Source organism: Chrysochloris asiatica, unplaced genomic scaffold (assembly GCF_000296735.1).
Source record: "Chrysochloris asiatica unplaced genomic scaffold, ChrAsi1.0 scaffold00013, whole genome shotgun sequence".
Taxonomy (NCBI): domain Eukaryota; kingdom Metazoa; phylum Chordata; class Mammalia; order Afrosoricida; family Chrysochloridae; genus Chrysochloris; species Chrysochloris asiatica.
Genome location: NW_006408531.1, coordinates 10,518,655 through 10,531,634, shown reverse-complemented (window position 1 = coordinate 10,531,634; position 12,980 = coordinate 10,518,655). Strand labels below are relative to the sequence as shown.

At 38.3% G+C, this 12,980-nt stretch overlaps 1 protein-coding gene across 1 annotated transcript in view; it reads right to left on the bottom strand.

The window, feature by feature from the left end:
* The window catches only part of TXLNB (taxilin beta), a 62,828-nt gene that overhangs the window by 42,468 nt on the left and 7,380 nt on the right, over window positions 1-12,980 (bottom strand). The window contains exon 2 of the mRNA XM_006834618.1: window positions 5,874-5,965. Coding sequence (XP_006834681.1) covers window positions 5,874-5,965 — 92 coding nt within the window. The remainder of the gene's footprint in view (window positions 1-5,873; window positions 5,966-12,980) is intronic.

The window sequence follows — 12,980 nt, the reverse complement described above, 5'->3', positions numbered from 1 at the left end:
CAGATTTGCCCAGTGCAATACGTCGTCTGATCTCTTGACTGCTACTTCCACGATTGTTGATAGTTGATCCAAGAAGAATGAAGTCCTTGACAACTTCAATCTTTTCTCCATTGATAAGAATGCCCCGTTTGGTCTCACCCAAGATGGTGGTTCCGGGAGCAGCTGAGCATCTTGAATTAGAAAGCACTGGATTTCTTGCTTCAGCTACAAATTCCCCTTGCTGTAAACCTTCCAACCTTCTAAATATTCCTTTATATGTGGTTCAGAGTTCTGGCACCATCCCTTGAGCCTGCTTGGTCTGGTATTCTGTGTTGTTGCTGACAGAGCCTCTCCTCACTGCGCTCCCACCCGATCCGCATCTTGTTTGTTCTTGATTCATGGTTTTGAATTTGATTACTTATTCTTTGTTAACACATATTTCAGACTTTTTCTATATTAATATCCAAATCAGTGAATGGAGAAATAGGTTTTGGTCTCTAAGTTAAAAAGTGAAATTCCTCATATTTTTTCTTTCTGAAAAGGAAATGTAATTTATTTATTTAGTTTTGGTCAATTTTGTCCAGTACACTTTTTTCAAAGATATTTTTGGTCATATAACTTATTATAAGACAAAATACAAATGCCAAAGGTTACTAAGTAGGAACTGAATTGAGTAAGGTCTTCTAAAAAGTAACCTCTATAGGGACAACTGCTTAGTTAGGGGTGTGAATGGTACTGCCCTGGGCTATGGAGACAATCTTGGGTAGCCTTGGGAAGTGATTCTATTTTAAGCGCTGACATGGAGCACTAAAAATGGCCTCTTATACTAGGCTAAGAGTCCTGGTGTGGCACTGCAGGACAATGCACTGGACTGCAAGGTCAGTTTGAACCACAAGGTTGGTGATTGAAACTCACCAGCCACTCCTCAGAAATCTTACGCAGGGTCGCTATGAATCAAACTGACTATATGGCACTTAATAACAACAATAATACTAGACTAAGTTTCATATGCATATGTTGTTGTTGTTGCTGTTGTTAGGTGTCATCGAGTTGGTACCGACTAATAGCGACCTTATGCACAACATAACAAAACACTGCCTAATCCTGGGCCAACCTTACTACTGTTGCCACACTTGAGTCCATCAATGCTGCCACTTGGCCAATCCATCTCATTGAAGGTCTTCCTCTTTTTCTCTGACACTCCACCTTACCAAGCATGATATCCTTCTCCAGTGACTGGTCCCTCTTGACAATATGTCCAAAGTATGAGAGACAAAGTTTGGCCATCTTGTTCTCCAAGGAACACTCTGGCAGCACTTCTTCGAGCACAGATCTATTGGTTCTTTTGGCAGCCCATGGCACCTTCAGTACTTGCCTCCAACCCCATAACTCAAAAGCTTCAGTTCTTCTGTGGTCTTCCTTATTCACTGTCCAGCTTTCGCATGCATATGAGGTTATTGAAAATACCATGGCTTGGGTCAGGCGCACCTTAATCTTCAAGCTGACATCTTTGCTCTTCAACACTTTAAAAAGGTCTTATGCAACAGATTTACCTAATGCAATACATCGTCTGATCTCTTGACTGTTGCTTCCATGAGTGTTGATAGTTGATCTAAGAAGAATGAAGTCCCTGACAACTTCAGTCTTTTCTCCATTGAAAAGAATGTTGTTTATTGGTCCAGTGGTGAGAATTTTGTTTTCTTTACATTGAGATGCAATCCATACTGAAGGCTGTGCTCTTTGATCTTCATCAGTAAATGTTTTAAGTCCTCTTCACTTTCAGCAAGCAAGGTTGTATCATCTGCATATCTCAGGTTGTTAATGAGTATTCCTCCAATCCTGATGCCACGTTTTTCTTCATATAAGCCAGCTTCTCGGATTATTTGCTCAGCATACAAGTTGAATAAGTATGGTAAAAGAATACAACCTTTTTGCACACCTTTCTTAATTTTAAACCATTTAGTGTTTCCATGTTCTGCATATGAGGTGATTGAAAATACCATGACTTGGGTCAGGCACACCTTAGTCCTCAAACTGACATCTTTGCTCTTTAACACTTTAAGTAGGCTTTGTGCCACAAACTTGCCTAATGCAATACATCATTTGATTTCTTGACTACTGCTTCCATGAGTATTGATTGTGGGTCCAACCAAAATGAAATCTTTGACAGCTTCAATTGTTTCTCCATTTATCTTGATGTTATTTATTGGTCCAGTGGTGAGAATTTTGTTTTCTTTACATTGAGGTGCAACCCAAACTGAAGGCTGTGGTCTTTGATCTTCATCAGCAGTATTTTGGGTTCTCTTTGCTTTCAGTAAGCAAGGTTGTATCATCTGCATATCACAGGTTGTTAATGAGTCTTCCTCCCATCCTGATGCTATGTTCTTCTTTATGTAATCCAGCTTCTTGGATAATTTGTTCAGTATACAGATTGAATAAATATGGTGAAAGGATCTAATCCTGGCACATTCCTTTCCTGATTTTAAACCATTCAGTATCCCTTTGTTCTGTACAAATGGCTGCCTCTTGGTCTATGTACAGGTCCCTCATGAGCACAATTAAGTGTCTGGAATAGTTCTTTGCAATGTTATCCATAGTTTGTCATGATTTGCACAGTCAAGACTCTTGCATAGTCAATAAAGCACAAGTAAATATCCTTCTGGTATTCTCTGCTTTCAGCCAAGATCTGTCTGACATCAGCAATGATGTCCTTAGTTCCACAGCATCTTCTGAATCCAGCTTCAATTTCTGGCAGTTCTCTGTCTATGTATTGCTGCAATTCTTCTTAAAATGACCTTCAGCAAAATTTTACTCGCATGTGGTATTAATGATATTATTCAATGATTTCCTGTATCCTCTTGGGTCACTGTTCTCCAAAATGTGCACAAATATGGATTGCTTCCATTTGGTTGGCCAGGTAGCTGCCTTCCAAATTTCTTGGCATGTGTGCATGTGAAAGTTGGACAGTGAATAAGGAAGATCATAGAAGAATCAGTGATTTTGAGTTATGGTGTTGGAGGGGAATATTAAAATGGTCATGAACTGCAAGAAGAACAAACAAATCTGTCTTGGAGAAGTACAGTCAGAATGCTCCTTAGAAGCCAGGATGGCAAGACTTCATCTCTCATACTATCAGAAGGGACAAGTCCCTGGAGAAGGACATCAAGCTTGGTAAAGAGGAGGATCAGTGAAATAGAGGAAGACCTCCAATGAGATAGACTGGCCAAGTGGCAACAGCAATGGGCTCAAGTGTAACAATTATGAATGAAGATGGTTTAAGACCAGTGTTTCATTCTGTTGTTCAAAGGGTCACTATGAGTTGGAACCAACTCAACGACGCCTAACAACAATAATAACAAAGTGCTTGTCTAGAATACTGCCTGATTCATCCAAGTACAGAATATGGCCCTAGAAACTAAATGTGAATGGCCTTGATGTAAGCCAACAAGTGGAAAAAACAAAAGGCAAATGTGGAAACATTGATAAGAGCAAGGATAGCTAGATGACAGTGGAGTGAAGCAAATCTTTTTTTTTTTTTTAATATTATTTTGATACCTATTTATTTTCTAGCATTAAAATGGTTACTAGAAGGATAATGTTGTTGGTGCTAAGTGCCATCAAGTCAGTTCCAATTCCTAGGAACACTGAATAGGTTTCTGAGGAGCAGCTGGTGGGGTTGAAACATTGATCTTGCAGTTAGCAGTTTAGTGTTTATCCTAAAGTGCCACACCAGGATAATAACCAATGTTAAACAATTTGCAATACAACTGATACATTGTGACTTGCTTTGTAATTTTCTTTCACTTTTTGGAAAGAAATGTTAAAACTAAAAAGCATTCATACTGTTTAATTTAGTGATGCCATTTCTAGAACTTTCCCCTGAGGTCATAAAAAAGCAGGAAATGGAACAAATTTGTGTTTGAGGATGTTCACAGCAACAATCCTTGGTAAAGCAAACATTAGAAGGAATCTATTGTTAAATGCCATCAAGTTTGTTCTGACCTATACCGACCCTATGCACAACAGAAAGAAAAACATAGCCGAACAGGAAAGGAACATGGATTAAAACAAAAGTTTGTGATTTAGATGGTTGATTAGAGGTAATTTTGTTTGTTGTTATGTATTCAGCACTCTTCTTATATTATTATAATGGGGTTTGTATGATTAAATATAATTAAAAAGTATTTTTGGCAGAATTAAAGCAATCAGCTACTCTCAGGGCTTCACAATATTTCTGGGTCAAATGCATGGCAATTCAGCAAAACAAATGCAGAAAATTGAAGAAAGGACAGGAAGGAGGAAGGGAGAACAAGCAGGGGATTACAGGACACAATTTAGAGGGAAAAGCAAAGAAAATCATCTAAACCTATATCATCAAGTAGATTCCAACTCATAGTGTTTCCGAGGCTATAAACCTTTATGGGAGCAGACAGTCTCCTCTTTCTCCTAAGGAGTGGCTGGTAGGTTTGAATTGCCAACTTTTCACTTAGTAGTCCAGTGCTTATCTTATAGGAGCACCAAAAGAAGTCACTTAATAAATCCATATATAAGGATAAGATGCAAGCAGGGACTTTCAGTGTTTGAAGACTTGAAACTTACTCAGTTTTGGAGCCTCTCTTTTTAAAACATACACAATTTACAACAGGAAATTAATCCCAGAAAGAGTCTATGTTCCTGAAGAGATTTTGACCCGTAAGCTTCAACTGCTGATTAGTGCCATCGAGTCAGATCGGACTCATAGCAACTCTGTATAGGGTTTCGAAGGAATGACTGATGGATTTAAACCATTGACCTGCAGTCAGTAGTCCAGTGCTTATCCTACAGCACCATACCAGGACTCAGTACCTGAAGATGAATCTACCTTCCTGGACAGTTCCACCAACTGGCTGGAGGACAATTTTGTGTTGTACATGGACTTAAACTTCATTTTCCTGTTACTACTTTTCCAAGAGAAAGAAATAAGTGGGATCTTATTTAAAAAATTGAAACAGAGAATTAAACTGTTTAAGTTCACTGAGAAGTAAGTTACCTCCCAGCTGTAGGACTCACTCTCTGGGGCAGTACACAGACTTTAGAAGTTGCTGTTTTCTGTTTCATTTCTTCTTCATATCACCAGGTGTTTGTGACGTTTCATTGAAACCAGAGATGCTGGCCATACTAAGTTTTCCTTTTCGCTCCAACTGGACTTCATGAAGGGGACCGTCCATTCATCATCACTCAATTCTAGAAATACTGGCAACTCAGTCATGCCCTTAACTAAGTCTCTGGTAATTGTCAATGGCTTCCTTGCTCCCCAAGGTCCTAACTTATTGAAAGGAAGGCCCCAGAGCCAGGTACAAAACACTCCACACCAAACACTTTTCAGTAGTAGTAGAAGGGGAAGAAAAATGCAGATCAAAGAGGATCAATTAATCAATCAGTCAGACTTGACAAGAAGGTATCCCAAACTGAAGGGTGAGATTATCTTAACCTTCTGCATTCCCAAGGGCTAAAAAGCTTGGTTACAACAACTGAACGTAAGATTGAACATTTATCATTTTGTTGGTTGTATTTCTGTTTTATTGCAAGGCTAAAAGGAACTTTAAAGCATCCACAATTTTAAATGATCTAGTTTTCTTTTTCCCAGTCCCTAAATTATACACATAATTGAAGATAGAACACATTCTAACTCTAGCCTCCTTCTGTCTTTTTGTGGATACCCCTCAATTTGTTCTTTTCTTTTCACTCTCTTTTTAAAAAAAGACAACTTCTACTTTTATGAATTCTAGACTTGGCTTGTTTAAGGCAGCCAGTTAAGGGGGGTAAGAATATACATGAAAAATGAACAGTCCCCTTTCTCATCTCCAATCACAGCATGTGTGTCTTTCTTATAAAACTCTAATCAAAGATCTTACCAATTCAGCATACTTCTTGAATAAAAAATCCAGTTTTTCTTCAGGGGTATGCAACTTGTTCAGAGTTTGCATTAGAAGGTTGGCTTCTTTTCCTAAAAAAAGAGACATTTTTGTGAATAAACATGGGGCATTCAGTCAGAAGATCTGAGCTGGACTCTCAGGCTGACCACTCTCTTGTTGTTATCCAATTCAGGTGAAGTCTCTCACCTATCTGGGTTTCAGATCTAACAGTTTCTCCCTGTAAACAGAGATGGTATCTACCTTACTCAGTAAGTGAGAATTAGCTAAGAAGCTTGTTAAAATGTGTGCTGCAGTGCTAGGCTCCTGTCTGCTATAACAATTGCTGTTATAGTTGTTAAGTGCTGTCCAGTTGAGTCAGTTCCAACTCATAGAGACCCTGTATAGGGTTTCCAAGGAGTTGCTGGTGAGTTTGAACTGCCGACCTTGTGGTTAAAAGCTATCAGTGCTTATTCTACAGCGCCACACATAACAGTAGTTCCCCAAATTTCATCCCAGGAATCCAGTCTTACTACTTTTGCTTCATGTTCAAGTCAATAATTTTGGTGGATGAAAGTTCCTATCCACCAAATATATTGACTTTTTGAAATAGTTGTTAATTGCCATCAAGTCAGCTGTGTCTCACAGTACCTTTTGTGAGACAGAAGCAACACTCTCTGGGTCTGTCACATCTGCAGCTGACTTTTTTGAGTCCCTTCTCAGGTCACAATAGTGACCGTCCATTTCATTGAGGGTTTTCTTCACTTTCGCTGATCCTCTACTTTGCCAATCATAATGTCCTTTAATAAGGTCTGAACTTCCCTGTTGATGTATCCAAAGTGAAAAGATAGTTTCACCATGGTTGCTTCTAAGGAGGATTCAGGTTTTACTTCTTCTAAGATTGAGTGGCTCAGTGGAAATGAGCTGTGCCCATAACCCAGAGGTCTGTGGATTGAAACCATCCTCTGCTAAGATTTGTGGTGTGGTGCTGCAGGATAATGCACTGGATCGCAAGGTCTGTTTGAACTGTGAGGTCAGCTGTTCAAACCCACCAGTCATTCCTTGGAAACCCTAGACAGGGTCACTATGAGTCAGAACTGACTTGAAGGCACTTGAAAAAAAATATTGATTTGTTCATTCTTTTGATAGTTTATGGTATATTCAATATAAGGAATGTGGTGGCTCTGTAGGATAAGTATAGGATTATTAACCACAGGGTTGGCGGTTCAAGTCCACTAGCTACTCCACAGGAGACAGATGAGACTTTCTGCTGTTACAAAGATTTATAGCTTTGGAAACCTTATACTGAGTCAGAACTGAATCGATATTTCATTTTCTTTGCCAATACCACAATTTAATGTGATCTATAAAGTTTTATTTGACTAATTTTTGAAAATAGATTGATGGGTCTTTCTTCCTCATCTGTCTGAATTTGGAACACTGCTGAAATGTGTCTATCAGGGGTGACTGCTGGTATTTGAAATACCAGTGGCATAGCTCCCAGCTAGCTACTCAGCAACATGCAAGCCATCACTGTATGGCAAACCGACAGAACAGATCACCTATTTTCTCTCTTTAGTTAATAAAAATAGTCAATAAAAAATTATAATTAGCATGACATGGCCAGTATTGATACATTGAGTTGTTAAAATTCCAGCTTAAAACAGAAATTTGATAGTTTGATTTGCCCATTTTGTTTCTGTGGCTTTATTTCTTCTATTATCTCTTTCCTCTCTTATTTTGAGAACTGATTCTTTCATTTCTGTACATGAACTCATTATGTATGCATGGGAACAATCATGATGATTTCTTACTGGCCAGAAAAATGAAATCAGTATAGAGGAGAAACAAAATCAAGACGTGGACGGCTTTTGTGTTTGGATGACATATGCTAAAATTTTAAACACATTAGTATCTGTTTCTCAGGCTACTGTAACAAAGTACCACTAATTGGATTGTTTATAAGAACAGAAACTTACTGTTTTGGAGGCTGGGACTCTGAAAGTGGCATGTTCACAAGGTTGATTCCTTCCAAGGTTCTGAGGGAGAATCTATTCTATGTCACTGTCCTAGCTTCTGATGACAGCTCGAGGTTCTGGATGTTCCTTACTTGTAGACACAGCACTCAAATCCCAGGCTCTGTCTTCACATGACCACAACCCTCTGTGTATCTCCTTTATAAGGACAGTATCCATACTGGATGAAGACCATCCTATTCCAGTATGACTTCATGTTATCTTAGCTGAAAACATTTGCAAAGACCCCACTTCTCAACAAGGCTGTGTTCACAGGTACCAAGATGTTTGCAATTCAATGTATTGTTTAGAGTGACACAATTCAGTCCAGAATATCATCTGTTCATGATTATTTAATGGTAAATCTCAGATTTAATGTTTTCTTTTTTCTGTTGTTCTTCCTTGTCTTCTTCAGCTCAAACTACCAGTTTACCTCTCTGTGGTGTCTGGAAACCCTAACTTCAAGCATCCATTGGGTTTAGTGTTGAGAAGGAGGAAGGGAATTCTGGAGACTTCTAATCTTACCTTTATGTGACTATTCTGTGTCATCCATGTGGGAGGTCAAGTCACACAAAAGAGCCCATGGTTTCTAATATAGATCTGCCTAAGAATACTCAAAGTTTAGACAACCATTCCTCCAAGAACAAACATCTCTTGTTTACTGTAATATATGTATTATCTTGGAGAGGCAAAAATGCTCTAGAATTATGGTGGCTAGGTGAAATACAGGATGTCCAGTTAAATTCAAATCTCAGAAAAAACATGAATAATTTTGTATTTTAAATATATCCCAAATATTGAGTGGGATATAGTTACACTAAAAAAAAGCGTTCATGGTTTATTTGACATTTAAATTTAATTTGCTATCCTGTATTTCTATTTGCTAAATTTGGCAGTCCCACATGGAATCAGTTTAAGTGTAAAAAGGACTTTAAAAAGCATCAAGACTGACTGGTTAATTTTACAGATCAAGACTCTAAGGCCCAAACGAAATCCAACGTTACAAAATGAGTGCTTGCCAAGTCAAAGCTTGAATCCAAGGTCAGGCTACTTGCCCTAAGTCACTCCACTCCCTGGTGGAATTTTGATGCCAGGGAAAACTAGAGAAATAAAAAGGAAACTTTTTAAACAGGAAAAGAAAATGATCTCATTTCAAACAGTTGGTTCCATCTATCTTTGCCTAGCGAATGAGTTAAAATTGGAGACCTGGTCTAAAACAGAGGAGAAGGTGGATGAAATGGGTTCCTCTTCCCACTCTCCAGTTAGGATCCTTGGTGGCATGCGCTGCCCTCTGCAGCTGATAAGCTCTGCTGCTCCATTCCAGCAGGACAGAGGGATCTCTCCCAAGCAAAGATGGATTTGCATTGGTTCAGCACCCTGATTTGCTGTTGTTGTTAGGTGTTGTTGTGACTCATAGTAAGCCTGTGCACAATAAAATGAAATGCCGCCCACTCCTGTGCCATCCTAACAGTAACTGTTGTGTTTGAGTCCATTGCTGCTGCCACTGTGCCAATCCATCTCATTGAAGGTCTTCCTCTTTTTCACTGACCCTCCACTTTACCTGGCACGGTGTTTTTCTATAGGGACTGGTACCTCCTGAAAACATGCCCTAGGTACAAGAGATGAAGTCTCTCCATTCTTGCTTCTGAGAATCATTCTGACTGCAATTTTTCCAAGAAAGATTAATTTGTTCTTTGGGCAGTCCCATGTTCTTCACCAACACAATAATTCAAATGCACTCTTTCTGCTACAGCCTTCCAACTTTCACTTGCATAAGAGATTGACAGGTGATTGAAAATACCATGGTTTGGGTCAGGCACACTTTAGCCCTCAAACTGATATCTTTGCTCTTTAACACTTTAAAGATGTTTTTGGCATCAGATCTGCCTAATGCAATGCATCATTTAATTTCTTTACTGCTGCTTCCATGAGCATTGATTGTGGATTCAAGCAAATTGAAGTCGATGACTGCTTCAATCTTTTCTCAGTTTATCATGATGTTATTTACTGGTTGAGTTGTGAGGATTTTCATTTTCTTTACATTGAGATGCAATCCATACAGTAGCCTTTGATCATCATCAGTAAGCATTTCAAGTCCTCTTCACTTCCAGCAAGCAAGGATATGCCATCTGTATACTGTCGGTTGTTAGTCTTTTACTAATCCTGATACCATGTCTTTTTCATATAATCTAGTTTCTTGGATTATGTGATCATCATACAAGTTGAGTAAGTATGGTGAAAGGATACAACCCTGGCACACATCCTTTCTGATTTTAAACCACTAAGTATTACCTAGTTCTGTTCTAATGACTGCCTCTTGATCCATGTACAGGTGCCTCATAAACACAATTTAACGTTCTGGAATACCCATTCTTCCCAGTGTTGTCCACATGTTGTGATCCACACAGTCAAATGCCTTGACATAATCAATAAAGAACAGTAAACCTCTTTCTGGTATTCTTCGCTTTCAGCAAAGATCCATCTGACATCAGCAATGACATCTCTCGTTTCATATTCTCTTTTTAATCTGGCTTGAATTTTTGGCAGCTTCCTATCGAGGTACAGCTGCAACCATTTTTTTGAGTTGTCTTCAGCAAAATTTTACTTGCATGTGATATTAATGATATTGTTTGATTATCTCTGAATTCCATTGGGTCACCTTTCTTTGGAATGAGCACAAATATGGATATCTTCCAGTTGGTTAGCTAGGTAACTGACTTCCAAATTTCTTGGCATAGATGAGTGAGCACCTCCAGCCCTACATCAGTTTGTTTGAAACACTTCAATTTGCATACTGTCAGTTCCTGTAGCATTGTTTTTGCCAACTCCCTCAGTGCAGCTTGGACTTCTTCCTTCAATATCATCAATTCTTGATTAAATGCTGCCTCTTGAAATGGTTATCGGTACAGTGACTGTGTATTCCTTCCACCTTCCTTTGATGGTTCCTGTAACATTTAGTATTTTGCCTGTAGATTCTTTCAATATAGTAATCAAGGCTTGAATTTTCACTTCAGTTCTTTCAGCTTGAGACATGCTGAGCATGTTCTTCCCTTTTGTTTTTCTAACTCCAGGTCTTTGCACATTTCATTATAATATTTGACTTTGTCTTTTCAAGCTGTCTTTTGAAGTTTTCTGTTCAACTCTTTTACTTCCGCATTTCTTCCAGTCACTTTAACTTCTCTATGCTCAAGGAAAAGTTTTAGAGTCTCTTCTGACATCTGTTTTGGTCTTTTCTTTCTTTCCTGTCTTTTGAATGACCTTTACTTTCTTTCATTCTTTGCTTTCTTCATAAATGGAGTTCTCGATATCGTCCCACAACTCTTGTGTTCTTTGGTCATTAGTGTCTAATACATCTAATCTGTTTTTGAGATGATATCTAAATTCAGTTGGAATATATTCAAGGTTATATTTTTGCTCTTGTGGACTTACTGTAATTTTCTCCAGCTTCTACCTGAACTTGCATTGGAGTAATTGATGGTCTGTTCCATAGTCAACTCATGGCCTTTCATTTGGCTGATGATATTGAGCATCTCCATTGCCTGTTCCCACAGATATAGTCAATTTGATTCTTGTGTATGTCATGTTGTGAAGTACACGTGTACAGTTGCCATTTATATTGTAAAAAGTATTTGCAATGATCAAGTTATTGGTCTTGCAAAATTCTATTTGATCTACAGCAATGTTTCTATCACCAAAGCCATATTTTCCAACTACTGATCCTTCTTCTTTGTTTCCAACTTTTGCATTCTAATCACCAGTAATTATCAAGACATCTTGATTGCATGTTTGATCAATTTCAGACTGAAGAAGCTGGTAGAATTCTTCAATTTTATCACCACTGGCTTTCTTGGTTGGTGCATAAATTTCAATAATAGTGGTAGTATTTGGTCTTCCTTGTGTTGTGTTTTTATTTGTCATGGAGGCAGCTCTGACTCATATCGATCCTATATAAGGTTTCAGAAGTTGTATGTTTTGCTGGAGCAGAAAGCCTCATCTTTCGCCCTTGGAGTGGCTTGTGTTTTGAACTGTTGACCTTACAGTTAGCAGCTTAACGTGTAAGTCACTAAGCCACCAGGGCTCCTCGGTCTTCCTTGTAGGCATATGATAGTATCCTATCACAGACAACATTGTACTTCAAGATAGATCTTAAAATGCTCTGTTTGAGGATGAATGCATGCCATTACTCTTTAATTTCACATTCTCAGCATAGAAAACCATATGGTTACGCATTCAAAATGGTCAATACCATTCCATTTTAGTTCACTAATGCCTAGGATATTGATTTTTATAGGTTACATTTCATTTTTTATAACTTTCAATTTTCCTAGATTCCTACTTTGTACATTCCATGTTCCAATTATTAATGCATGTTTGCAGCTATTTCTTTGCATTTTCAGTTGTACCTCATCAGTAAATGATGTCTCAAAGCTTTGCCCATTCATTGTTAAGGTCAACTCTACTTTGAAGAGGAAACTCCTCCTTAGTCATATTTTGAGTGTCTTCCAACCTGAGAAGTTCATCTTCCTGTCATATATCAGACCATGTTTCACTGCTATTCAAAAGGTTTTCAGTGGTTATCCATTCAGAAGTGGACTACCTCTCATTCCTAGTTTGCCTTAATTTGGAAGTTCTACTAAAATTCTTCCATCATGGGTGTGCCTGCTAGAATGTAAAATATTGATAGCATAGCTTCCAGCATCACAGAACACACAAGCCACAACAGTTTGACAGACTGACAGATAAGTGACAGTCTGGATTAAGGTCATTTATTAAAATCAAGACACCATACTATTTATCAATGTAGGCATAGGGTCTAGTACAGTATTTGGCTCATGTTAAGTGCTCTATGAATGCTAATAATAATAAAATAAACAAAGCCAATTAGCACAAACTGGGATCAATTAATGTAACAAGTCAATTAATGTCCTGAAGACAACTTTGGGACCAACTAGAGGAAGGGTAGTCTTACAGTCACCTCTGGTATTTAATATACACCAGGATATCTTTCAGTAGAGTTCAAACAGAAAACCATTGCATATCTGTCTTGGAGAAGAGACAAACAATAGGATAAATCCAATGAGTTTCTCTTCCTTAC